This window comes from Symphodus melops (genome assembly GCF_947650265.1).
Source record: "Symphodus melops genome assembly, chromosome: 11".
Taxonomy (NCBI): domain Eukaryota; kingdom Metazoa; phylum Chordata; class Actinopteri; order Labriformes; family Labridae; genus Symphodus; species Symphodus melops.
Window position 1 is genome coordinate 20572381 of NC_136701.1, and position 27465 is coordinate 20599845.

Sequence of the window (27465 nt, forward strand, 5' to 3'; positions counted from 1 at the left end):
ACACAATTTGCGCTTATACAGGACAAGATCAGGAAAGAGGTGCGAACTTTGTCCACAGGGGGCGCCAAAACTGAAAGCTCATCAAAGGTATACACTTAAAACACTAAAAAAGTATTCTTAACTTAGCACAAATATATGGGTTAGTGCAACACAAAAATGTTTCCAACACCAGAATGTCCTTTCCACAATAACGCATATAGAGCATGTTGTTTTTTGGTTTTTTTTCATTTTCACACTATCAAAATACAATATCTGGACAGTGTTAAAAGTCTTTGCAGTGCTGATGCTTCTTTCAGAGCACTAGAGCAGCAAAAATGCTCTGGGCCCATATCCTTCTTATCTTCTTATTCTTCCAACTCTGCACACTGAGTGTATCTGTCTGCAATTTCCCATCAACTGAAGTGCTTTCCTGAAATGATTGCCCTTAGTCACAAAAAGCACAACTCATACTCTTGTGCTGAAATATTTTCTACTCCAGGTTTACTTTGGTTCAGATGGTAAATTTGAGCCCCTGAGATTTAGATTTAGATTACCAAAAGCAAAAGGCTTTTGACTTGACAGCCTGTGGTTGATGTGCTGAGGACTGTAGCGTCTGAATATGAAGAGTCTTATCTACAGACTGAGACTTAAAGGGATACTTCACCCATTTTCTAGAAGCTGTTTATCATTAGAAACATGGTAGTAGTGTTGAATGGTCGTGACTCCAGCCCTCATTTTGCCCTGAGACGAGAATTCCCGACCATTCAACACTACTACCATGTTTCTAATGATACAAAGCTTCATGTAAATGGGTGAAGAATCCCTTTAAAGAAGTGTTTTTAAGAATATGCCTCAAAGATAAACCCTTAGTTTGGAAACACTCTTGGCCTCAATATTCTGAAAGAAGGCATGTATTATCAAAAGGTCCTCACATTAAAATTTGTCACCAGGACATCTGGTATAATGTACCCTCCTCAGTCCTCGTGAGGAGCTCAAAAACAAGTGTGCATTATTGTAATAATTAATTGTCTGTGGTTTTCTTATTTAATAGGAAATCCTTAAGTTTGATTAAGGTTTGTTGTTTGATAAGGAAAAGCAAATCAATACATCTGTTTTGGGTGACAAAGCCGAGAGCCAACATCTGGAAAGCATCTGTAAAACACGAATAAATAAAATGGATAATCTGTTGCTTTATTCATGTTTGGCTTTTAGGCAGATACAAGGCCATTGGGATTTAGTAGAGGCTCTTTATTCGACACAGTTCAAAAGGTCAAACAGTGAGTTACCTGAAATGCATTGTGTAGTTTTTCATATGTTGTGACACTTCGTGACACGAGGAGAAGATTTGGCAGCAGCATGCTCTCTGCTGCTTTTAATAACCGTAGAAGAAGAAGAAGAAGAGAGCGGAGCCGGAAGGACGTACTCTGACAGAAGGACGGAGCTGTAGTGAGCTAGCTGTGGAAAGATGCTGTCCAATATCTCCAATGTGCTGAGAGCTGGCGTCCAGAGAAATGTAAGTACACACAATTTAAAACGATGAACGTCTTTAAGCAAACTCTGCCTGACACGTGTAAAACTTCCTGTGTTTACTTTTAAAACAACACTGACATCTCTGTTCTGACCTTGTGAGGCCGAATGATAGCTTCATGCTAACTCAGCTAAAGTCTGCAAAAATAGATAAATACTCTTTGACAGCTTTATTGTTGTAGTTGGTATTACCTGTGTAAATGTATTAATGTTCATTGAAGTTTACGTGGTCCAGGTTTTTGGTCCTCGATTTGGACGCTGGGGTTTGTTTTGACTTGAATTAAAACTATTCTGCTTACAGTTCTGTGATATAAACATCACAGAATATTGTCCAAAAAGACAGAAACTTGTGAGGAAGGTCTGATGTAAATAAATAAGTATTGGAAACTCATTGACAGCTTATTATCAGAATCAGTGTCAGTTTCTTGTCTGTGGGTTAAAAATACATGATTTCACTTCACTGTGGAAGTTGTTGGGTCGAAGCATCCATATCTCTCTCTTATCTTTATTTTTTTGTTTTTTCCATCTCTTGCATCCCGTATCCAACCTCACTTCTCTCTTGCTCAGGATTTATTGTAGTAACCAAGTCTCTACAGTATATGCTCTCATGTAGTAATATTTTAAAGCTGGGCAGATTTGAAGGCTTGTGTCTAATATTTGTTAAATCTACTTTTCTTCCGCGGCAGGGTGCAGCAGTGGTCATCTCAGCACGTTCATATGCTGACTTCACAGCCCAGGCTTCATTTGAAATAAAGGTAAGCTTCACACGCTGACTTGTATATTCAAAGTATTTAAAGTTCTGGACAGTTTCTGAGTTACTGCTGTTTTGTTTCTTGTCTCGAGAAATGTGACGTCCACAAGCTGGATGAGGCCCCGGCCACTGAGGTGGTCATGACTCGTGAGGAGGGTCTGCAGTATTACCGCACCATGCAGACCATGAGGCGTATGGAACTGAAGGCAGATCAGCTGTATAAGCAGAAAATCATCCGAGGGTTCTGCCACTTATATGACGGACAGGTAAAGTGCACTATTACTTTCCCCAGGCTGTACTTAAAAGTCAGAAGAGTTGACCTCAGTGTTACAATGATTTCTGTGCTCTGGAAAAAAAAACTGCAGCATTGAAGTCTGCATGTATGATAATTGAAAACTGTTGTCAGTGTGTAAACACTTTTTTTTATTAACTTTTGGAGAAAATGTCTTTAAAATATGTTCAAAACAAACTCCTTACTCTGCCCTGTGTTTCACATGGTACACTTGTAGTACATTGAGAAACGTCTCCACACACGATTGATCATGTCAACCGTCGTATGTCCTCGCAGGAAGCCTGTGCGGTGGGCATTGAAGCAGCCATTAATTTGTCCGACCACCTGATCACTGCGTACCGTGCCCACGGCTACACCTACACCAGAGGAGGGACCGTGAAGGAGATCATGGCTGAGCTCACCGGTGAGTCTGCAGCACTGAGACATTGTGACATTTTACCGACTTAACGTTTGCTTTTGAAATTCATTTATTATTCTGTCATTCTCTCACTTCAGTTTTCGATCCCTTTATTCATAGTTGGTTTTTAATTTACAGGCAGAAGAGGAGGTATTGCAAAGGGTAAAGGAGGCTCTATGCACATGTACTCTAAAAACTTCTATGGAGGAAACGGAATTGTCGGAGCTCAGGTATGTCAACAGCTGTTAAAATTCTTTTTGGTTAATTTCCCACACGTCTCTCTAAATGTATTCAGGTATTATGTAAACATGTCCTACCTGTATGCAGCCAGTGTGTTGTTATGGAAATATAGAACAAAGGAAGATAAGAGAACAAAATAAAGAGCTTCTGGAAATTCTTAACTTTCAAATGTCTGGATGTCATTTTCAGTCACTGAACCAAAGGCATAACTCAGCTCTATACATTACAGTATGTTTGTGCCTAAGAAAATAGAAAGCAGGAAAGAACAGAGAGGCAAAGACCTGTCACATTTATTATCAGACAGGTGTGACTGACCTTCAAAGCAGCCCAGGGAGAGACAATGCTCTTTGAGTGCTTTATAATTAATACATTTACAAAGTATTACAAGTTATTTATTGTCCAATCAGACATACAGGAGACTCACATACAAGATGAAAGTCAAAGTTAATCGCTTTTAAACTGGGCTGACTGACTTAAAATGAACCAGGTTGCTGTTACTTGAAAACAATAGAATTGCTGTGTTTTTTATGGGGCTTTGAATGTATCGATGGATCTTTACATTTTACTGTGACGGAGGCGGGACGTCTGCATTTGGTTTAAATACGGACTTTATGCACTGAGGTTTGCGGTGATCTAACCTGGGACGTGTCCGTGTTCTCCTCAGGTTCCCCTGGGTGCTGGCGTGGCTCTGGCCTGTAAGTATTTGGGCAACAACGAGCTGTCTGTCTCTCTCTATGGTGACGGTGCTGCCAACCAGGTAGGTGACACAATTCGCTCACACTTCTTTCTAGCAAATAAGCTGCAAACCTTATACTATTATAAACACCTTTAAGATGAAAAACAGAGACAACTGATCAAATACTCTCTCTTGAATATAACTTCAAAGCAGTGTTACTTTACACCGCTGATGTAAGTCAAGAAACGTAAAAATAAAATTAAAAAATCTGATTTTTGTGTCACGTTGGGACAACGCTTTGTGTGTTTCGCAGGGTCAGATTTTTGAAACCTACAACATGGCTGCTCTTTGGAAGCTGCCGGCCATCTTCGTCTGTGAGAACAACAGATACGGCATGGGCACATCAGTGGAGCGAGCTTCAGCCAGCACAGACTACTACAAGAGAGGAGACTACATCCCTGGTCTCAGGGTACTGGCCTTTACTCGCGTCTTCACACATATTGAGAAATGTGACGACATGTTTAAAAACATCTGTTGTGACCATACCATCAAAATACTTTGGTACGACGGGGCTTCTAATTGATTGAATTTGATCACTCCGAGCTTTGGTTCAGTACCCCATACAGAGATAGGCCTCTGTTTTAAACTTTGTAATAACGTCATTTTAAGGGGCTATTTGTTTTTTTTTAGATGAGGTAAGACACGTTTTAATTGTCCTGGACTTTGAAATGAAAAAGCTGTTTCTTCCTCTTTGCTGTACAAATGATTAATAATAATTCTGCATTTGTTAAAAAGTATTTCTTGAAATGAAATAATTGCGTTTTGCTCTCAGGTCGATGGGATGGATATCCTGTGTGTTCGGGAAGCCACCAGGTTTGCAGCCGATCACTGCCGATCTGGAAAGGTGAGTTTAACGGTTTTGAATTATCTCGAGCAGGAAAACCTGATCGTCCTTCTCTCAGCTCAATGAAGTTTGCTCTACCTTTCATCAGGGTCCTATTCTCATGGAACTTCAGACCTACCGCTATCATGGACACAGTATGAGCGACCCTGGCGTGAGGTGAGCGATCACAGAGCCTGATACTTGTGTCTTTACATATTTCATAATTCTATATTGCTGTCATTCTTTTTTTTATTTTTTTTTATTAATAACCTGACTGACCTACTTATGCTATCATCACTGTGCTGCCGCTGCTCCTTGTCGCTTTTGCCGCTGTAGTAGTAGTGTTCATGCACTCTTCTTCCCGCTGTAGTGGCTTTTCAAAGCTTTGGGCACAGCCCAGGGATGGACTGAACACAAACAGTGATACTACTTATGGCTCGTGCAGATGAATGGCTGGCTTCAATAACAGCAGGAAATCCTTAAAGTGCTGATCAGACTGTCACATGCGTACTGACATTTTCTTCTGTTTGATTGGCATAAGGAGCCTCCATTAACTATCAGATTAATCAGTGTTTGGTTAAATTAAAGTAATGCTGGTAATCAAGTTTTTCCAAATTCTGAAATGGTGTCAACTCTACAAAATAATCGCCTTAGTGCATCCCTACAACCTCCCTGCACCAATCTCTCCCCTCTCAGCTACCGCACACGTGAGGAGATCCAGGAGGTCCGCGGCAAGAGTGACCCCATCTCCTTGCTGAAAGACCGCATGCTCAGCAACAACATGGCCAGCGTGGAGGAGCTCAAGGTAAACAATATTTTTTGTTTGTACAAATGACTGATGCACAATCTGCGATGGGAAAACCATCCGCAGGGGAGGAAAAAATCCTTTTAGAAACATCCACCTTTTTTTTTTCTTCTTATTTAAAGGCAATTCATCCCAGAGAATATTTCATCTGAATCGTTCAAAAAATGTTTATTGAGAAGACAAACACGGAGGGGGAGAGAGATATTGATTTTTATTGTTCTGACAATGAATTCATCATGTTTGTGATTTTTTAGGGATGTGATTGAAGTAATCAGCCAGTTTGTGCAGATGTCTCAGTACTGATCCGTCTTACCTGTGTTGTTTCTGCAGGAGATTGATGTGGAGGTGAGGAAGGAGATTGAGGACGCAGCTCAGTTTGCCACCACAGATCCTGAGCCCCCGCTGGAAGACCTCTGCAACCACATCTTTTACAACAACCCACCCCTGGAGGTGCGCGGCACGAACCCGTGGACCAAGCTGAAGTCTGTTAGCTAAATTATTTTTCATTACCGATCTCACCCTCTTCAATTAAAATGTCCAGCCCGGAGGCCGTCATATATTTACGCACACATCATAAAATGTACCACAAACGATCCCAGAGCGTTAATCACCAACAAAAGAAGTGGCGTACGTTTCAACAGCAGGGACCACATTCACAAACACCTTCTGAGAATTAAACAGACAACATGACGCATATATGTTAAAACTATTTATATTCAAACTTATCCTTAATTGTCTCCCATTAGCTCCTTGTCTTTAGATTGAAGATGCAGGTGTTCAAAGTTGACTTTTACAAGAGCCATTTCCTGCCTCTTTGTAAAAACCGTTCCCAGTCCGGCAACATGATTTCTGCACTAACTGACATGCATCTGTCATAGATCTGCATGAATGCTATTTAATCCATTTTCATATTGATTTTAAAGAGAATATCAAACGACTGGTAAACAACATATTATCTAAACATGGAGCCCTGTTTTACCTTAAGACTGTTTTGTCAATTTGACTCCAGCTCAGTACGTCACATCATTTCTTGTGTGATGATCTCTGCCCACTAATGAGGCATGATCAAGACGACCATGTCACCACGTCCATCTGTCACTGCCCTACATTAAAATAAAAGTCTTTGTACTCTATATGCTGAAGTGTACATGATGAACTTTTATGTTTGAGTGACCTGGTTTGTGTCTTGATTTTATTTATATTTTTTAACCCCCTGTTACAAAGACGACATGAAAGGCAGCAGGGTAAACACTTGCGTCTTTTTCTTTTAGTATGTTTGTATGTAAGGGATGGTTATGGACACCAAGGGAAAGTGTTTAATTTATCTCGCCAAACCAAACGTGTGCCTGGCAGATCTCATGATATTTTAGAGGATGAATGTGTAGTTTTGTGTGTCGCACTCCAAGCTGAGCAGGTGATTCTGTGCATCTAAATGTCGCCTGTTTTTTAGAGACGTGTTCAAACTGAGTTTATAATCATTTGGTTAGTCTGCAGATACTCAGGTGACTTTTTTTCAACTTTCATGTCTAAAGCTTTCACTGCTCATCTCTTCATCTGGAGGAGCTCGTGTAAGGACCTTAATTATATTACAAGTAACAGTAAATATTCTCTGTCAAAATAAACAAAAGCTGAAAGATCTCTTCCCTAAAATAACAGTGCATTACTTTTACTTTTAGTCAGTGCGTTTATCTGCTCAGCTTCATGTTTTCAAATCTAAGAGGGATGTTGGGTTAAATGTCGGTATAGCAAAGAGCGCGTCTGTAGCTTTATGTGCAAGCTGATCTGTGATATTTACACACATCAGCTGTGGGACATTATTTGCTACAACTTACAGGGATATGAACATTTTTCATTTCAGTCTGTTACTTTTTGTCAAATAATTCAGAATATTGTGAGATGAGCATGTGCTGCTGAAAGCAAACCACCATATGATCTCTGGCTTCTAAATATCCATAGTAATTAAAACAATGCCTCAGATTATGCTCTGGTAAGAAAAATATGCAACGGAAGATAGACTCAAATTTAAAATGTTAATTCCTGTCTGAATATAAGTGAAAAGGCTGCAGTACAAGTTTTCGTTGTTGTGAACTGTTACATTGAGGTTGGCATGTGAAGAATAGAAACGCTCCATGGAAACATTTTATGTCTGATGTGTGCGTCATTGTAATAAAAATACTGTAAAATTCTTTGTGGACTCTTTCTTTTTAATGGCCAATAGATTGGTATAGTTTTGAGTCCTAAAACCAGGAAGTGAGTTAGCAGGAGATAGCAGGGGAGGAGATTTTCTTACCCAGATGTCACAAACAAGAGAAAATGTGGTTTAAGATTAAAGCAGACCACAAACAAAGGATTAGATTAATTTATTTAAAATTTTGTGGGTCGATAGACACTCAGGTTACCTAAATAAATGTTCAAAAACACAGTCAAAGTGGATTTTTGTCCCCTTTGAAATACGTCCATGATGATGAACAAATTACTTTAACAAGTGAACGTCCCGGAGAGAAAAGGGATATTTCTTGATAATGAATATGCAGAAGCAGAACAGTGACAGACTCATTTGTTATGGTGCAGACTGAGCAGTGACTGGCAGTGTTTTTTTTTTTTTTTTTTTTTAGCCTTCACGTGCACAAAATGCAAAATGTATTTTGAATGATAGAGGTGATAATGCTGTTTATCTATGTACAGTGGGGTTCTTTCCTTAAATATTTGATGAAATGGAATTGCGTTTAAATCAGGGCCAATATGTGGTAAAGGACTGGGCTAATTACCTCCGGGAGATGGCAGTAATGCATCAATAAGGACGCCAGCTGCTGCTAAACATGCATGACGAAGAAGAGGAGAAGAAGGAAGAAGGGCTCTTCAAAAATCCTGCCAACAACCTGAAACGCACTGCCAGTCTGCGGCTTCGTCTTCTCCACCCAACACCTTCATGCAGTTTCTGTCCCACCATACAACCATGAAGGAGCTTTTGTGTTCGCTGTCTGCCGCTGTCCTCCTCCTCTTCTTCACCAGCAGCACGGTCACATCTGCAGAGGACGTGAAAAACTCCCAGTGTCACAACTACGCGGGAGGACACGTCTATCCTGGCGAGGCTTTCCGTGTTCCCGTGTCTGACCATTCCCTGCACCTCAGCAAAGCCAAAAGTGAGTTTGTATCTTGGGATTTCACTCCGGGGCACCAAAAGTGGCTTTTGCATGTTTCAAATAAAGTGCGCTGTGATTTGCTTTTTAGCACCCAAACATAGCAGCTGCTGCAGGGTTTGCAACGTGATCCAGGACAAAAGAACAACAAATGTGTTTGTGCAGCTTGTGTTGATATTGGAAACCAACTTTAATCCACAGTTTATCGTTTAAGAGGTCATTAAACTTTAAATCAGATGTTTGTAGGACACGTCACTTTATTAGATCCATAGTTGGTATCCCTCCGCCCCTTTAACACATGACTATAGTCCCAGGTCATAGCACTACAGGCGGTCGGAGAAAATGAAAGGAATAACAGGTCTTACTTGGCAAAAGTGCAGGAAGATGTTTGTGTTGCCTTCAAACTGTCAAGTAACGAGTTGAGTGAAATAAATAATTTTACAAACTAAATAAATGTTGCTTAAAACTGAGACCACTAAATAATGCTTTTATGAGCGGTGTCCTCTCTCTCATCATGCTGTAGTGATAAATAATCAGCACAGCTGTGATTAAAATATTCGGCAGCTTAAAGAAAACCTCTGACTGAACCACAGCTGTGTTAATAGAATAGAAGCCCAAAGTCGAGTGTGATAATAATGCTTAAGTAATGCATGCAATATCAGAGGAGCGTCTTAATAATGTCAGCATTTTAAAATGTAAGATGTCAAAAACCTGTACCAAAAATAAAGAACAATTATTGATCACATCATGAGGCACACACTACCTTGTTATTATCTGTATAGACAAAGAAAATAACCTTCACACACAGAGCCACACAACATTTTTGCCTCAACTTAAATTCACAGTTCAGAATTTTTGTAAAAAAAGGTGATTTCTTTGACATATTAAAGCCAACACATTACAGATTATTTTGCTGGAATAATTTTGCTGGATTACATTTATAACATTCAGTCTTGTGCAGCATCCAAACACATTTCATTGATTTTAAGAAATGTCTGTTTTTCTACTTCAGTTTCAAAGCCTGCACCAAACTGGGAAGGAACAGCCGTCATCAACGGAGAATTCAAGGAGGCAAAGCTGTCGGACTACAAAGGCAAATATCTGGTCTTTTTCTTCTACCCCCTGGACTTGTGCGTAACATAACGGACACACTACACCATTATTTGATTTGCGAAGCTGGGATTGCTGCTCGTCTGACTGTCTTTTCATGAACTGTGTTTGTCCTGTCATTTTTAGCACATTTGTTTGTCCCACTGAGATCATTGCATTCAGCGACCGTGTGCATGAGTTTAAAGCCATTAACACAGAGGTGGTCGCCTGCTCTGTGGACTCCCAGTTCACCCACCTGGCCTGGTAAGAATACTATCCCCATCACACTAACCACAAAATCCCCAACTACTCATGACAGACATCCAAGAACACACGGGATATGAGATTCACAGAAATCCAATGATGATCCTACAGATTCAAGGGGTGATGTTAGGGATTGGATGTTTTACCCTCAAATAAACGTTTTACGAGGAAAAAGATATCTATATTAATCTGTGAGGGAAAATTAATTTTTACACTCATGAACACGCTACACACGCATATAGGCTGAAATATACACACATGCACAAACAGGATCCTATGGACATGCACTAAAGGAAAGATGTCAGAATAAGGGTGCCGCACACAGAGTGCTCATGAGCTGGGGGTGGGGGGGTTCAGTGCCTTGCTCATGGGTTAACAGGCCGTGCTCAGGGAGACAACTGGCACCTCTCCGGCTACTTGACCAAATTTCCAGACTTGGTCCACACCTGGATTAAAACTCAAGTCTCTACAGACTGAGCTACTGCCGCCTCATTGGCTTTTGAATTTTGTGATCTCGTTTTGTTCTTCATGTTTTCCAACATTTCTTGTCATGAACAGGATTAACACACCCAGGAAGCAGGGTGGACTTGGACCAATGAAAATCCCTCTGTTGTCTGACCTAACTCACCAGATCTCTAAAGACTATGGAGTCTACTTGGAGGACCAGGGTCACACTCTGAGGTACTGTCTTACTTATATATTTATGGCCACTCTCAAGGGTTTCTGGACGAACAAAGAGACACGTGTGGGTTATCCAACACTGTTCTGTCACAGTTTTAGAAGTGAATACAATGTTACAGGAGCGGGTATGAAGACGTTTAGTCTGTTAGCGTGTGATGTTTCTATAATTTCTATCAATGTGCTTCACAACTCTGTTTAAGTCACATCTTTGTAGAGGAGAGGGTCAGCAGTGAACAACTAACAGCTGTCTCTCTCAGGGGACTCTTCATCATTGACGACAAAGGCATCCTGAGGCAGATCACCATGAACGATCTCCCAGTTGGACGATCTGTGGATGAGACTCTACGGCTGGTGCAGGCCTTCCAGTACACCGACAAACATGGCGAAGGTACACAAAGCCTGTTAAGACAGATTGATATTTAATGCACGGCTTAATTCAAAGTAACAGTTTAAATCTATCAATTTTTATGCCTATCATGGAATAATGGCTATTAAAATACTGTGTTAAATTTTACAGTGTGTCCAGCAGGATGGAAACCAGGCAGCGACACAGTGAGTGATAATCTTATTACTATTGGTACTAGTAGTGGTTGTACAAAATAAAAAATTGATTCTAAACCACAAGCTGTCTGAAGCCTCTTTGACACATACACTCCTTAAACAAGGACAGCCTTCCCCTGTAATCGTCCAGAGCTGCTCTTTCTCACAGAACTTGCAGCAGGCAGGACATGATGTAAAAAGGCTGCTGCGAATAGTCAGTCAGTAAGCCTACATGTCCAGTAAAGTTGAGCTTCAGTCAGGCTTAAGTCTGTTTTGTGGAAGACCTCGAAGTATATTGAGGGAAAATAATCTAGCTCTTAAAAAAAGGTCAGATTATTCAATGTGTAACATATGTGTCCTACAGGATTTCTTTATCAGCATGGATGTTGATTGGCTTAGTTTGTATACATTGTCGTCACATTTGTTTCTACTCATCACACTTTATGTGTTCTAATTTAACTGTGTCTTTTCCACAGATCATTCCCGACCCTTCAGGCAAGCTGAAGTATTTTGATAAATTGAACTGATCTGCGTTTACGTCTTCCGCGCCTGTGAACTCAAAACACAAATAAAAACCGTTTTCCAGAAAAGCTGTCTGTTTGATCCATTAAATTTATCTGAGTGAGTTTCAGTGCTTGTGTCACACGTGGTGGGAGCAGCTGTTAGCGGTGTGAAATCACCCAGTGGCAGCCAGATGTTGTCTAGCAAGAACAGGTGAAAAAAAAGTCAAATAAAGAATAATCTAATAATACTTGCTGTACCTGTTATGCTGTCTGCTTTGAAACAGCAGATTTAACACTTAATGTTGGAAAGTAGCCTAAAGCTCTGAACAGTCGAGTAGGACCATTTTCCTGAAGTGTTTACTCAAATGAGGAAATGCGTGTGGTCTGAAAAGAAGGTGTAAATTGTAGGTGAAGAGTTTACACTAATCGTTAACATCACACATTTTGAACTGACTTTGGTAACATCACATTCTCGCTCCTTCATAATTATCAAAGGAACAAGAAAAGTGTTACTGAGGTGACATGGTAACACTATCTGAAAGTAATGATAACTCAAGTGTGAAGGTATCCTAGAGGGGAAAAGATGTGCATTGTTTAACTGATTTAGTGCAAAGTTACACCAAAGGTATAAAGAAATCTGCATGTTAAGTACAGGCTCATGAATTACTGCCAGTAAATTTACTAAGGTCAACTTGTGTGTTACAATACTGCATACTTGCTGCAGAGGTTTAAGGTGCCCAATTTGATTTCTTTATATAATGAAAAGTTAATACAGTAGTCCACCATGGTCCATTAAATCATCACATCTCCCCTGTCCTCTGAGAACTAATACAGGTATTACCATGTGTCTTTGAACGCATCTTCACTGACCCCTTGTGGTTGGATCTTATGCTTGGCTGCTTCATATACAAATTTTAAAAATCCTCAATTATTAATCAATCAATAAAGCAACAAAAAAAACAGAGCAGATCAATGAGGACAGACATGTTGGTGTGATTTTAATCAATAACTCCTTCAAACTAAAGTATAACTTCACAGCAGACTGGAGCATCTTTTAACATTAAACAAAAATTGTCTGTATATGAATAAGGACACGTTCCTCCATCTCCCAGACAGAAGGAGCAGAACTAAACATTTTCATGAAAAGTCTTCAGTAATGATTAAAAAAAACACTAAAGATTTTCTAAACACATGAAAAGAATCAGATAAGAAAACAGAAAAAGGAGTCAGTGACCCTGATGCAGAGGGTAGACCCTGGACACACTGCTGAGAGAAAGCTGACAAACACGTCAAAAACAACCTTTGAATGTGGTCTGCCTGAGTGATTGGATCACACCTTTACCCGTTGTTAGCTTGCGATAAGTTGACTCGGGATACGTTAACACGTGTAACGGGTGTAAACTTGGCCAAACTGTTGGCCAAGTTGTTTATTTAAAAGATGATTTTGATTTTATTTGGTCAAAATTGAGAAAAACTTACGGCAAAAAAACAACATTTTTGAAGATACATAAATACTTTAACTGCAACATCCCAAGTTCAAGGTACAATAATTGCTTGAGAAATAGTATTGGTATAAATTTGAGGAAATACTCAAGTAAATCAACTCCATTGCCACACTTTAAAAAACACACGTTTCCTTATTTGGCCCTGCAAACACAGCAGAACTGCACCCAGAATGTCATGAACATCATGTGAGTCGAGTTTGTGTTCATCATTGCTGAAAATTTGCTCAGAGGCACGTCAGTCAAACTGATCTGCATAAAGCCGGTTAAGAGAGCGAAACCAGAAACTACCTCAATTCAGTGTTCCTTAAAGACATTCTGCGAATTTAACACACAAACAGTTTAGCAACAGTGTGTTCATGACTGTCACGAGAGGGAACACACTTTGTGTCTTTACTCCTCGCTCTGTGCAAGGCCACTGGAACAACTCTGAAGTTGTCAGAAAAAAAAGCCTTTCAGGGCTAATCATTAATCCAAAAGATGTCGTCACATCACAGATTTCACATCACCTGATCACTCCTATTTATAACTTGAATGCTCCAACACATATTGCAGTAATTCACTTTTAATTGAAGTACAACCAGGTAACTATGTGTTTAGACAGGCTTGAGAGTAATCATGTTCACCCAGTCTTCAGTAAATGATCTGTCATATTGTTCCTGGTCATCGCAGGGTTTTATATCTGTATATCAGCCGCCCTCTTGTTTCAGTTTTTATTTCTGTATGTCGTACTTTCTTGATGTAAAGCACAACCTTAGTCAGTGAAAAGTGCCATAAACACAACAACTTTTCTTAGTCACTAACTTACTTACTTACAAACTAATAAGTTCTTGTGTAAAAAGGTCAATGACCGTTTTGTCTGATGTAAGCAATGCAAATGAGGGTTTGATTGTTGCTGCACTTGAGCAAAGCCAAAGCAAGTGTGACCTCTTCAATTATAATTAATGTTAGCGGTGTAGATTTTATGGCAAGAGCTTTCAAACACAGAGGCAATCAAAATACAGCAAAGAAAATATTAGAAAGTGACTTCAGTGACAAAACAAAACAGTCATAAGTTCACATGCTGGTGAATCACTAACCCTTAAAACATTGAGTCCACTGGCTGTGTTCTTTTATAAGTCTGGTTAATGTTTATCTGCTAAAAAACATTCAAATGAGGTACGGTGATCCACTTAAAGATAAGGTGTCAACAGGAGAGAAACAGGATGTAAAGAACCGTGTGACCATTTATGGAACTCTGAATATGCAAGCGTCCTTCAGAGATACATAAAAGGGGAAGCTCCAGAGGCTGCTGCTCCATTCTGTGCCAGACGTCCAATGCAAAGTCTTTATTTACTGGTTTTCTACATTCATAGTCGGGGGATGAACTCCTGAGTCGCGAATGACGAAACAAATTTTGCTTTTATTCACATTCAGAGGACTAGTGAGCAAAGGTAAAAAGGGTAAAAAGAGAAAATGGCCAATTTTATATTACGGAAAGCCAAACCCAGCGATGTGCCCGATATTCTGCGACTCATAAAGGTAAGCTAAAAATCTTTTACCATTGGTGAAAATTTTATTGTTGTTTTTGTTGTGGTGAACTGTCTATAGAGTATCATGATTCATTGTCTGTCTTGTATCTTTTGTTTTGTCTTAAAGGAACTTGCTAAATTTGAAGAGATGGAGGAGAAGGTGCTCTTGACAGAAAAAGGTGCTTTAGTTTAGCCTACTTTACATTTCATTTACCTGGTTATACTGAAAAAAGATATAATGTGAACATTCTTATAAAGTCAATGTCCCACTTGTAGATTTACTTGAAGATGGCTTTGGGGATCATCCGTTCTACCACTGCCTGGTTGCTGAAGTCCCAAAAGAGCACAGCTCAGAGGGTGAAACTTTCACTTTCATAAAACTCCTTTATGTTTAACTGCAGCTTTGCTGTAAATCGGTTTACCCTCTAACTCTGACCTTCAACTGGTGATGTTTTCTTCCAGGTTACACTGTGATTGCCTTTGCCATGTACTACTTCACATATGACCCTTGGATTGGAAAGCTGCTCTATCTCGAAGACTTCTTTGTCATGCAGGAGTTTCGAGGTGAGTTTGTCATTGGTGTATGATGGCCATAAAGATTAATAAGCTACAGAAATAAAAGGTTTGTGGTCCACTTTCACAAACCTCTCATATACCAACTGTTTGAATCGTTTGATCTTTGAACAGGTTTTGGCATTGGTTCCCAAATCCTGAAGGTCTTGAGTGAGGTACGGTTTACCATTAAGCTTTAAACTTCACTTGAACAGTTTTCGATTCTCCATGAGTCCTTGCATTTTATATTTTCTTTGTTTTTCTCTCCCCTAGACTGCCGTGAAGACTCGCTGTAGCGGCATGCACTTCATCGTGGCAGAAAACAACACAAAGTCCATTGAGTTTTACAAGCGAAGAGGAGCAGCAGATCTTTCCTCCGAGGAGGGCTGGCGTCTTTATGAAATTGAAAAAGAGGATTTACTGAAAATGACCTCCAAATAGAGTTTCCTGTTTGTTGTACTCTCAGTGATAGTTACATGGATGTTTTGTTTTGTCACTGATTAGATAGGTAATCAATCACCTGTTGCCCTAATAATGAATGGTTTCTTCTTTTAGTTCATTTGATGTTAAGAAAGACTTCTGCTAATTAAGATAAACACAATATAAAGGAATTACAATTGAACTGTACTGCTGTTTGTCTTTCATCTGAATCATGTTTAGCTTTTAAACAAATGAAAAAAGTCTAATAAAAAAAAAACCCTAATTGGATTGGATGTCATTTTGACCTGTTTTTTGATCTTGCAAAACCCATGTTGGAAAGCTGATCACCAAGGTTTGAACAAAGGACTCCAAATCAACATGAGGAGTGTTTTTATAAAGCCATTATAATAATTGCACTCTTTAAAATGAACTAATAAAGGGCTAAGAGGAACTAAATACTTGATTTTACAGTAGTATTAGTCTGCATGCATGTGCCAGTGGAAGGTTTCATTTAGGATTAGTAAAAGAAGTAATGATAACTTATACGTTTGGGTTACGCCCCAATGTGTAGAGGCTTACTCCAAGCAGGAGGCCCAGGTTCAAGTATGACATGTGGCTCCTTTCTTACATTTTCTTACTCTCTTTCAGTGTCCTACTCTATTCCCAATCCTATCTTAATAAAGGCAATAACCAACAATAAATCTGAAAAACAAAAAAAAGAAAATTATGCTTTCATTTAATTAAAAGACATAACTCAAAATATCACAAAAAGCATGGTCCCTAAGAGTGTGGCTTTTGAATTTGATAACTCCTACAGCAAATTATATAAATAACATTTTAACTGAAACTGTTAAACCAGTTCAAAAAGGCTTCCTGTAAAGTATGTAGAATGGATAAATTATTTTAATCCTAAATAAGAATATTTAACCACCTGCTAAATGTTAAAAGTCAAAAGTATATGAGGGCGTTAAAATTCAGGGTAAAAACATTTGGAGAGACTACCTAGAAACTATCTTAGTCTTCCAACTAACAAAGTTATTGCAAATTGTTTGTATAGGCCACTAAAATAAAGCTACCACATTACCTTTATCTTTGCATTTTCTACTTTTTAAAAACAATACTTTGAAATTTTCTGCAGAAATAATAATTAAAGCAAAAAATAATAATTATTAAAGTTAACATGTAAATGTGTAGTGAGGATGACATGATACCTTGGGTTTGTTTCAGATGCCACTTAAATGGTGTAAGGGGGTTTCTATATGGAGGTCATAGTGTAAATATCTTTTTTTTGTCACCCTTACCACCGCAGTCTGGATGCTGTTTGGAGAACTTAAAGGAGGACAAAGACCATCACTGGCCATAACAGCAGCCTTGGGGGCATAAACTAATTAAATAGAACACCACAGTGCACGTTTTGAACAGCGGTCCTCAGATTATGGCCTGTTTTTTGGTGCCTGCCGGTGTGACTTCCACCACAACCCTTCCGCATTTTCCTGCAGCTCTCGGGCTGTGACGTGTCGTGCTGACGGCGGCCTCGGAGCTGGAGGAGCGGGGGGCTGTAGCATGACAAGATCTGGCTCCAGACATCCCGCTTTGCTTTCAGCAGAGCTCCAGAAACAACCCCTAACCCCTCCTTCTCTGCTCCTCTCCGGCCCGCCCAAATAACACAAAATTCCCGACTGAATCCAGCCCGAGACTGGGGGGGGGAACCAGGCGGCCTGGGAAGCCGAGGAGCGGACAGAGGCCACCTCCTGCAGCTTGAATCTGGTACGGAGGTTTTTATATTTTATATTTAAGGCTTTATCTGCATCCGCACGTATCGGTTTGTCTTTGTTTTTTTTTGCATGCATGTGGTGTTTTAATTTATTTCTTTATTCTCGCTGAGAGGCCGCAGAGGGTTGGGCCTTTTCTTTTCAGGCCCTTAATGGAGGCCGTAATTTGGTTTGTCTGGCCTAGCCGGTGAGCTAACTAACTAGCCTGCTGAAAGAAGAAGCGGGGTTTTTTTCGTCTCTTAGTTTAACGAAACATTACACCACTGTTTAATCAAACTGGTAGTTCGTAAGTTGTTTCCCCTCCTCCAGCGGCCAAACCCCCCCACACACACATTTTCTTACGGCTAAAGAGTAATTAAAGTCAGCGTTAATATTAGCATTCATCCAGACACTAAGCTAACAAAATGGCGGACGGTGAAAAAACGATCATAGAAATGTGTGTTTAGCCTCATCCTGCTAGTTAGCGCCTTCTGGACCTTATGTAATCTTTCTATTTAGGTGGTATAGCTTCACCTTGCTGCTTAATTCCCCTTTGTTTCCACATGTGTCTATGTGTGTGTTTTATTGGCCGTGATAGAAGTCAGCTCCAGTGGTCACTTGAAGACATTACCTCTAATCGTCTCATTGAGTTTTTTTTTTTTCTACTTCAGGGTTCGGTCCTGCATGAATGAGGAGCTAAGTTAGTCTGATCATCCCTTAAGATATGTTTAACATGCTGGTGGCATCTTAAAGCACACTGATGTTCTCTGTAATGCGACACATCTCAACATGCATGCATCCTTTTTTCACCTGGAGGTGGGGGATGGTACATGTAGGTACATGAAGGGGGAATTAAATGGCACCCTGGCAACATCGTTCACACACCACTGTTTACATTTCTGTCTGTGTGTGTGAATAATAATAGCTCCACAGTGAGGGTCATGATAACACATCTGATGAGGCTGTGTTGGCTGGAGAAGTGATGCCGGTGAAACATCGGTCATTTCCCTCCTTGTCCTTTGCTGCAGACTCAAGCAGCGCCTGCAGAAATCTATCCATCTACTCACTCATTATTGAAGGTTAAATCCCCTAAGTTAAACCAAATATGCTCGTGTTGTTCCCGCTTGTGAAGCTTCTGTCTGCTGTTTTATATCATTTTGTGTATAAAAAGTCAAAACAAATGGAAAATCTCTGCAGACAAACTTTGTTGTTGTCACACCAAGATACACCAAACGGATATAAAATCCTAGCAGTTGCAAGTCAACGATAACTAACACCTGCTTATTATTGATTGAATACATTTTATATGCATTTTTGGTTTCTACATTAGTCTTTAGTTATTATAAATAAGTACAGCGAAAAACGCATTAACAGATATTCTTAAAACACCAACCTTGGTTCTTGACAGTTTTAAGTTGTTTTTTTTAAGTTGTAAGGCTGGTGCAGAAAAGAAACCCACATACAGGATTTACTGCACAATGAGTGGACAGTAGTCACCTGAAGATGAGTGTGTGTATTAGCTGTTGGTGTTATGCTCCGTCCTTATTTATTCTTCTTCGTCGAGTCCATGCTGTAGGATGTGCACCTCCTAAAATGTAGCTACTAAATGGACTCCTACAAACGCACGCCGCGTGAATTGAACCGCGGCCGGCTCGCATCGCATCGTATTTCCTTTTTACGGTATTGTTGCAGTTTTCAAAATTCTGCAGAAGGAACAACTCTACGAGCCAGTATAATCAGCTGCCGCTCAATGTTTAATATTGACCAGCTCTCACCTCAACGTCACCGTGGTTTCTTGCACACAAACGAGCCGATAATGTGGTGGAAACCAAAAACTGCCTCAACAAAAATAGAAATCAGACTGCTAACCAGCGTTTGTTGGGCTAGTATTGCAGAGCTAAGCAGACACAAAAATGCACAAGTAGGCTATGAGGTGTTCACGGCAGCGTAGGATGCAAAACATGTCAGACGTTATTTATCGCTAACGCTTAATTTGCTGAACTTAACAGTTTATGTGCATTATTTTGTGTAAGCGGGTGAGACAGGTTTTCTGATTGTATGTCGTATTTATTATTCTCTTTATCTATTTTTGCTTGATTATCCTTTTATAACTTTTTATTACTGTGCAGCACTTGGACTTAACGCACCTTTTTGTTCTGTGTCTGAACTGTTCCTCCCTCTGGCTCAGTGCGATTGAAGAACCTCTGTTTCACTCGAGCTGGAGATTTTCTGTTTATTCTGATCTTTGTCTTGATTCCTGCTGCAGACTGAATTTCCGTCAGGATAATAATAAAGTTGAAGTACAGTGTATATTCTATGCAGAAGTATAAACCAGGCCTTATGCTGCAGTGATTGTGCAACACCAGGCCAGCTGTCCCTCCATCATGTGAACTACATTACAATGTCAAATTAACAACACACGCCATGTTGTTGTTGGGGTTTTTTTTGTTTGTTTTTTTGCTTCAACAAGGAGGAGGCCAAAAGCTTTCTGTAGCTTTCAGGGGGGCACAGCTGGATACTGTGCTTTATTCTGTATTGTAAAAATAGACTTCATTTATTCAGGAGATGGATGCATCATCTGATTTTATTAATTCTGTATCATTTCAAAACATTGAAAGCTCAAGATTCTATATGTGACATGCTGGAGTTGTTGTATATTCTATTGTTTGAGACTTAATACATCTTTCACACAAAGCACAATAAGAAATACAACTTTACATGTCACTAAAGCATATCATTCCACCTCAGTGGTACATTAGAGGAAGTGGACTTGTTTGAGCTGCAAACACTGCAAGAGGAGTTACTAACAGACTTACTGAAGCTGCTTTGATTATTAAGAAGAAAGCGTATTCATTTCACTGACTGCTTGCTTTCAAACGTTTTGGTCTCTGAGGATTTTCTAAACTCTGCCGTTTTACTTTCCAGCTCTCCAGTAACAAATGCAGTGCGAGGACAATGGATGAGGATGTCACCAGGCTTGCCATACATTCAGAGGAGCCTAAAATAATACTGCACGGATCGGGTAATTCGCCAAGCTTGATGTTTGTGGTTGCATGTGCTTTTCTGATAGACCTGATGGTGAATATTTGGATTCCTTAGATAACCAGATATATTTAATTGACATACTGTAGGTTCAATGTTGTCCAAATTGAGATGTTGTATATTGTCAGTAAGAAATGTTAAGTCAAAACTTTTCTGCATGCATATGAAACAAACGGTTTCCACTGACGGCTTGATGATCAAATGAGTAATCTCTCTCTCTTTCTTTTTTTTTTCCAGATGAGGGTAGTGTTGGCGGGCAGGAGTTTGTTGTGGAGCTTCAAGAGACTGTGTTGGTGTCGGAAGGGGAGGGGGAAGGCATGGCGGTTCACAGGTTTGCCCCAGATGAGCTTGTCATCCAGGATGCTGTGGAGGATGTGGTTTCTGAGTATGTGCACTGTGACGAGGATGAAGATGTCGCTGTGGAGACGTGCGTAATGGCCCTGGATGGAGAGGAGGAAGGCGTTGCCATGGGAGACATCCCTGAAGATGGACTGGACCCAGATCAGCAGGACGACGACCAAGACGGCTGTGGAGATTATCTGATGATTTCCTGTAAGTTTACTGCCATTCTTGTTCTGAAAAGCATCATACAGGACTAATTGTTGCTAAGAGAGCGGGCGTTCAAATCCCACTCAAGTTTCTAAACCTGATCTTTGGAAAGTGGTTTGAAGAGGTGTTGTTAAACGTTTCACAGTAGATTTAAAATGTTATGAATAGCCGCAAAGTCAAGCGTATTGGTCTCATGAAAGAAGCTTAAAAACAAAAAGGAGCCAAAAAAAGCATTACGATGAAGAGCTGATGTGCTGTGTAGAATCCCTGCTCTCCCAATCTTATTTTCAGATGTAAGAAAACAAGATGTATTTATTACTGACCCAAACAAACATCACACAGTCTGACTGTATAATTGTTATTATTACTTTACAAGAATCATATTACGATTTGTGTCCTATATGATTCTTCTCTGTATCACACAGCCCTACTCATGCGTTTGTCTACATGAAGCACACTAACTAAACTCTGCTTTCTTCTGATTCGTAAAGATGTGGAGCTCAGTGATTCAAAAAATAAACTATTAAAAAAAAAACAAATTAAATAAAAAAAATCTTAATTAAAATTTAAAAAAAATCCTCCCAAGTATTGCAGTAATATCAGGGAAAATAGCTGCCAACTGTCAGATTCAGCTCATACAGACATGGTCCGTATGCCCCGTCCTAATCTCCACAACTGAAGTCAAACTGAAGTCACGCGGGTCATAAACTGCAGAATAAACGGAAATTCTGTTAATTCTGGTCTTAACAGCATTTCCCAAAAACTTCCAAAGAATAAAGACTGAATGATATGTTTAACATGACCAACAGATGTGCACGGTGCACGAGACATATTCACCCGCTGCTCTTCTTTAAAAAGCCGTGTCCTCCGTCAGACGAGGGCTGGTGGCGATACGAATTCGGCGTTGGCGGACGCTGCCAAATTTTAAATGTAGAAGGAACCCTGACACAACTGAATGTACATGTGGTGAATTCATAAGTAATGTAAATGTCTCTCGCGGTCGATTCAAAGGTTTATTTTGTTTTAGAGTGACAGCTGTTTAGTGAGCCAGGTCTGTAGGTTTTTGATGTTTTTCATTGGATAAGCTTTTAGTCCAGAGTCATGAAGTGTTGTTGCTGCTTCCACTCTGTGCAGCTACAGAGACGACGTGCTATTTTCAACCAAAGCAAATGTCAAATTATAATTCACTAACTCCTCCCCATATAATTACCACCAGTAGCCAACAATGGCGTTGCAATATGTTGAATCCCACGCGACAGACTCTACAGTTTCTCCCATTAAACGGTGTTTTCCCTTCATCAGTGGACGAGGCCGGGAAAATGGTGTCCGAGGACGGGACGGAGGTGACAGTGGAGGGAGCCGTGGAGGACCAGGAGGTGGAGAAGGATGAGGACGGACAGGAAGTGATAAAGGTGTACATCTTCAAGGCTGATTCTGGAGAGGATGACATGGGTGAGGAAAGCTAAACCTGAAGTCTTAAGTGTTTATGTATGAAGTTTTCAAATATGTTGAAGAACTTGACCAAACATGAAGAGAAATAAGATTAGAGGTGTGCGTCAGCTCTGAGTGTGAATCTTGTTCTGAATATCTGAAAACAAAAGGAGACGGTGTTATAAAGTTTTCTTACATGAGTTACTTACTTTGCAGCTACAAGTCGGTGCTGATGATACAAGGTTGTTGATTGTTGATCATCTTAATTTAGCGAGGGCTGCTTTTCAGATTTGTCAAACAACAAAGCATTTAAATGTGTGGCGGTTTATTTGCAGGGGAGTCGGTCGACATCAGCGATGGCGACACTGAGAGCATGGCGTTAACGGAGTCTTCTGGCCAAACGCTGAGAGAGAAGATGGTTTACATGTCTGTAGGAGATTCTCATCACCATCAAGGAAACCACGGTGAGACATTTTGATCTTACAGGAGCGGGAGCTCGTCATGGAGCCTCACTAGTTTTGGCTCATTGTGGAGTTGGTTGGAGGAGATGTACAGCTTACTCCCGACCTCTGGTGTGACAGTGTGGCTGTAAGTAAGGACTTGATGCCCGTGACCTGGGCTGCTGCTTGTGGTCCATTTAATTGGTTCACACCACTAGGAGCTTGTGAAAAGTACCTTAGTGTCTCAGCCTAAGATTCACATATGCATATGTTTGTTTGTATTTTTTAAAATTTGTCCTAAAGCCTGTGCATTATCTCCCAGGTGTGGAGGACAGCGAGAGCTGTGAGAACAGAAACGGTGCAGCGAGCGCTCTTTTGCATATCGATGAATCCGACGGGGTCGATGAAATCAATCGACAACACAACAAGAGCAGGAGACGCTCGGAGCCGCGCCAAGTACAGACGGGTAAGAGCAACACAAAGTTCAGCTGTATAATAATAAACGGTAGGATTTATGGAGTCTGTCTGGTTTCTCTTTTGTTTATCGCTCAATGAAGGAATGGTTTATAGCACACGCTGCAGTGCTCAGCTGTAACTGTCTGACACATTCACATGGATTATATAATTTATGACTTTACCGTGATTTTGTCCTCTTTTTTTAATCAAACAACCTTTGTGATGAAAAGCAAACAGAGGTTTAGCGTGGAATCAAAGTTTTAAGAAGCCAACTTCTATGGCTTTCACACTCACTGTGAGGTGCACATGTAAACAACCCGGTCAGGAGAATATCTGGAGCAGTCCTGCTGAAACTCATTTTGAGGAGTGCAAAAACGGCTTTCATATGTCAGGAGTTTTATAAACTTTCACCAGGAAAAAGTTTGGCTCTGACTTTAAAACTGACGACTGTGAGTGAAGCTGTGACAGGAAGTGATGTCACGAGGGGCTTTCAAAGTTGCAGTTGTCATAACTTATTCATATTTGAGTGTTTAATTCATTATTTAAAGACACAAAAAGGTGACAAATAACGACAATTGATTTTTGTCCCTCTCCTTTTTCAAATGTTTCTCTCCAGCTATCATCATCGGTCCATATGGTCAGCCTCTGACAGTTTACCCCTGCATGCTCTGTGGTAAGAAGTTCAAGTCACGAGGTTTCCTGAAACGCCACACCAAGAATCATCACCAGGAAGTGCTGACGAGGAAGAAGTACCAGTGTACCGACTGCGACTTCACCACCAACAAGAAGGCCAGCCTGCACAACCACATGGAGGTGCACGCTCTCAGCAGCAAAGCCCCTTTCGAGTGTGAAATGTGTGGAAAGGAATTCCACCAGCAGGCGGCGCTGTTCTCTCACAGACTGCAGCATCACCACAGAGAGCCCAAGAACCAGCCGCCTCCGACGCCGACCAAGATGCATAAATGCAAGTTCTGTGACTATGAAACGGCCGAGCAGGGACTGCTCAATCGGCACTTGTTGGCTGTCCACAGCAAAAGCTTCCCCCACATTTGTGTCGAGTGTGGAAAAGGCTTCCGTCACCCTTCAGAGTTGAAGAAACACATGCGCACGCACACTGGCGAGAAGCCTTACTCCTGTCTGTACTGCGACTACAAGTCAGCCGATTCCTCCAACCTCAAGACGCACATCAAGACCAAGCATAGCAAAGAGATGCCATATAAATGTGAGCGCTGCTTCCAGACATTTGCGGAGGAGGAGGAGTTAATGCAGCACGGACTGACGCACGAGGAGAATAAGACCCACCATTGTGCCCACTGTGATCACAAAAGCTCCAACTCCAGTGACCTGAAACGCCATATCATTTCTGTTCACACCAAGGACTATCCACACAAATGTGCCATCTGTGGTAAAGGCTTCCACCGGCCGTCCGAACTCAAGAAGCACTCGGTCTCCCACCGCACCAAGAAACTCCACCAGTGCCGGCATTGCAACTTTAAGATTGCAGACCCTTTTGTTCTCAGTCGTCACATCTTGTCTGTCCACACAAAAGAGCAACAGGCCTCTCCTGAAAAGAGTGAGCCTAAGAGGACAGAGGTGCACACTCCCGTTGCTGCACCAAAAAAGTCTGCGCCAAGCGGGTCCAGCAGCTCGGGCCCGCCTGGCAGAGTCAGTGCAGCCAGCTTAGCGAGCAGCGTGACTGTGGTTATTGGTAAAGGACAAAAAGAGAGGAGAATCTACCAGTGCCAGTACTGCGACTACAGCACCGGGGACGCTTCGGGTTTCAAGCGACACGTGATTTCCATTCACACGAAAGACTATCCGCACCGCTGCGAGATCTGCTCGAAAGGCTTCCGGCGACCCTCGGAGAAGAACCAGCATATCATGCGTCACCACAAAGACGTGGTGCAGGCAGAGTGACTCTGACCGAGCCAAATACTGTGCCACAACAACAAACAATGTCCAAGCAACCATCACACCCCAATCACTGCACCCTCAGCCTGCCACCATCGCGTTCAAATAATGCGGCGTGTGCGCGCGTGCTGCACTTAGTCCTTTTCTGTTGTTTTGATCTTTTGTCTATCCTCCACCTAATGTTTGTTCCGAAATGTAAACAACGTGTACATAACATAAACACCGTCAGAGTTAGCAACAAAACCCCTCTGTAGACTTGCACTATGAACTGCATGTCCCTTGCTGGTGACAGTGTGCATGGCAGATTGTTCAGGTGTCTCTTTGTAGATAAACCTCTTTTAAGTTTGCAGACAGCAATCAGTTGTCAAACACAACGGTCCTACTTATTTGTCCAAAAACTTCAATGTAATTTGCAAAACATTTGCATCTTAAAAAAAAAAAAGAAAGTACTCAACATAGCAGTATGGATTAGCAACCTGTTCAAAGTAGCACTTACCATCCTGGTAAAAATCATGATGAATGCAGTACTCGAGTCGTGTGCGTGTGTGTGTGCGTGTGTGCGTGAGTGAGTGAGTGAGTGAGAGAGAGTAGGGAAAGATGGTGTGTGTGTATGTGTGAAAGAAGAATGAATGAAGAACAAAGCATCTGTTGTGCTTCCCGGTGCTCAGACCCCGCCTCTCTGTATCATAGTGCTTTTTATAGTGTGTGACACAAACACGTGGTCGGCTGTGTACAGCACGCAGAGAAAACAATCACTCTTAGCTTTGTACACAGGGGTCTATGGTCATTAACTTAACCCAAAATACACAGTGGAATAGTGGACATGTCATGGTAGTAAACACAAGCTCATTTTTGCACCACTTATCGAGATCATTATCTGATCGCTTGATCATCAAACACCCGTCTGATATATCAGTTTCCCGTCAGTAAATGTACTGTATCTGTTCAGATCTGGTGCCTGAAGCAGTAGAGATGAAGCCCTGACTTGACAGTATTCAAAATCAATTAATGCTACCTGAGGACTAAATTGTCATTCATTTGAAAGAAAAAGTGTTTTCAACATTATTGATGACTAAATACAAACGTAATATTAAAAGATCGCATCAGTGTACGAATGTACCCGTCTGTTTTTAAAGAGGAATCATTCAGTACATCTGGTGCTGCTCTTCACAAACTATGAACCGAACTCTGTCTCCCCTCACAGATGTACGTTTACCAGCAGAAAGGGAAAATGTACATCTTTTTAGAAAGAACTTCAGAAGACAGGTGCTGGTGGTGTACTTGTACGAAGGCTTTTTACATATTTTTTTTGTTATCACCTGTGATCATTTCTGTTTTTATATTTATTCATTTACAAGTTGTTGTATAGTTAAGTGTAACTAGACTTCTATGGGACGTAAATTATTGTTTTGTATACAAATCTGTACAAAGCGTGTAGATGTAAACACTTGATAAAACTGAAATCTGAACTGTGTTGTTATGGATGTACTTCAGCGTATTTGTTAAAAAAGGTAATAAAAGCAAAGTATTTTAACAATGTCTTTTTTTTTTTTTTCCTCCGAAGCTAAAGCTGCAGTTTTCTCAGCAACTCTTTTCTTTCCTGCCTTTATTGGCTTATTGAAGCATCAACACCATATGTAGATGAGGGGTATAGTGTACAACATTTGGCTTGTGTTACACTGTACTGTGTGTTTTAGACTTGGTAGACAGATTAAATGTGGACCCAGCAGAGCTCCTCAGTTATACAAACAGATCTGGGAGCTAGCTGTAGTGGTTTGTGTTGACTTTGGCGCCCCCTGTAAGGAAAGCAGGGGGATAACTTGGAGGACCTTGTCCTTTTCCATCTTCATGAAATATTTTGTGATCTTTATTTTAGATGCCTAACCTCGAATATGCAACTCATAATGAATCAGTGATGGGTAAAACTGTAAATAAGGTTATTTCAGCTGTGTGCTTTTAACCTCTCCTACAGCAGGGGGCATATAAAAAAATCAATCTTAATCATTTGGTTTGCTTTTGGATGTCGTTTCGAGGCATTAGTTGTAATCTATTGGATTATCGGTTTAAACTCTTTACAAGAGCTTTAAACTTCATACTAAAGTGATGGAGAACATCCCGGTCTGTTTGAAGAAA

General features: G+C 40.7%; 4 protein-coding genes across 5 annotated transcripts in view; all 4 read left to right on the top strand.

The window, feature by feature from the left end:
- Nucleotides 1-1353: 1353 nt before the first annotated feature.
- On the top strand, nt 1354-7736 carry pdha1a (pyruvate dehydrogenase E1 subunit alpha 1a). Its single transcript, XM_079356427.1, has 11 exons — nt 1354-1492; nt 2193-2261; nt 2350-2523; nt 2826-2952; nt 3085-3176; nt 3851-3943; nt 4176-4331; nt 4695-4766; nt 4855-4922; nt 5442-5550; nt 5881-7736. Exons 1-11 carry the CDS (start codon nt 1445-1447, stop codon nt 6043-6045), a joined length of 1173 nt encoding a protein of 390 aa, XP_079212553.1. The 5' UTR covers nt 1354-1444; the 3' UTR covers nt 6046-7736.
- Nucleotides 7737-8194: 458 nt separating this feature from the next.
- prdx4 (peroxiredoxin 4) overlaps nt 8195-27465 on the top strand; it is a 51930-nt gene continuing 32659 nt past the window's right edge. Inside the window, exons 1-7 of one of the 2 annotated variants that reach the window (XM_079355508.1) lie at nt 8195-8693; nt 9703-9820; nt 9927-10043; nt 10602-10724; nt 10982-11112; nt 11242-11276; nt 11741-11854. In XM_079355508.1, coding sequence (XP_079211634.1) covers nt 8480-8693; nt 9703-9820; nt 9927-10043; nt 10602-10724; nt 10982-11112; nt 11242-11276; nt 11741-11791 — 789 coding nt within the window. In that variant the 5' untranslated portion in view covers nt 8195-8479 and the 3' untranslated portion in view covers nt 11792-11854. Of the gene's footprint in view, nt 8694-9702; nt 9821-9926; nt 10044-10601; nt 10725-10981; nt 11113-11241; nt 11314-11740; nt 11855-27465 lie in introns of those variants that run through there. The other variant, XM_079355509.1, reaches the window with a different exon arrangement.
- On the top strand, nt 14562-16035 carry LOC306832202 (diamine acetyltransferase 1-like). The gene is made up of 6 exons (XM_079356683.1): nt 14562-14790; nt 14908-14959; nt 15057-15137; nt 15243-15344; nt 15468-15508; nt 15606-16035. Exons 1-6 carry the CDS (start codon nt 14725-14727, stop codon nt 15771-15773), a joined length of 510 nt encoding a protein of 169 aa, XP_079212809.1. The 5' UTR covers nt 14562-14724; the 3' UTR covers nt 15774-16035.
- On the top strand, nt 16959-26869 carry LOC306831315 (zinc finger Y-chromosomal protein 1). Its single transcript, XM_079355346.1, has 7 exons — nt 16959-17519; nt 20429-20525; nt 20783-21097; nt 22397-22546; nt 22861-22989; nt 23288-23431; nt 24038-26869. The coding sequence occupies exons 2-7, from the start codon at nt 20459-20461 to the stop codon at nt 25336-25338; spliced, it is 2106 nt and encodes a 701-aa protein (XP_079211472.1). The 5' UTR covers nt 16959-17519; nt 20429-20458; the 3' UTR covers nt 25339-26869.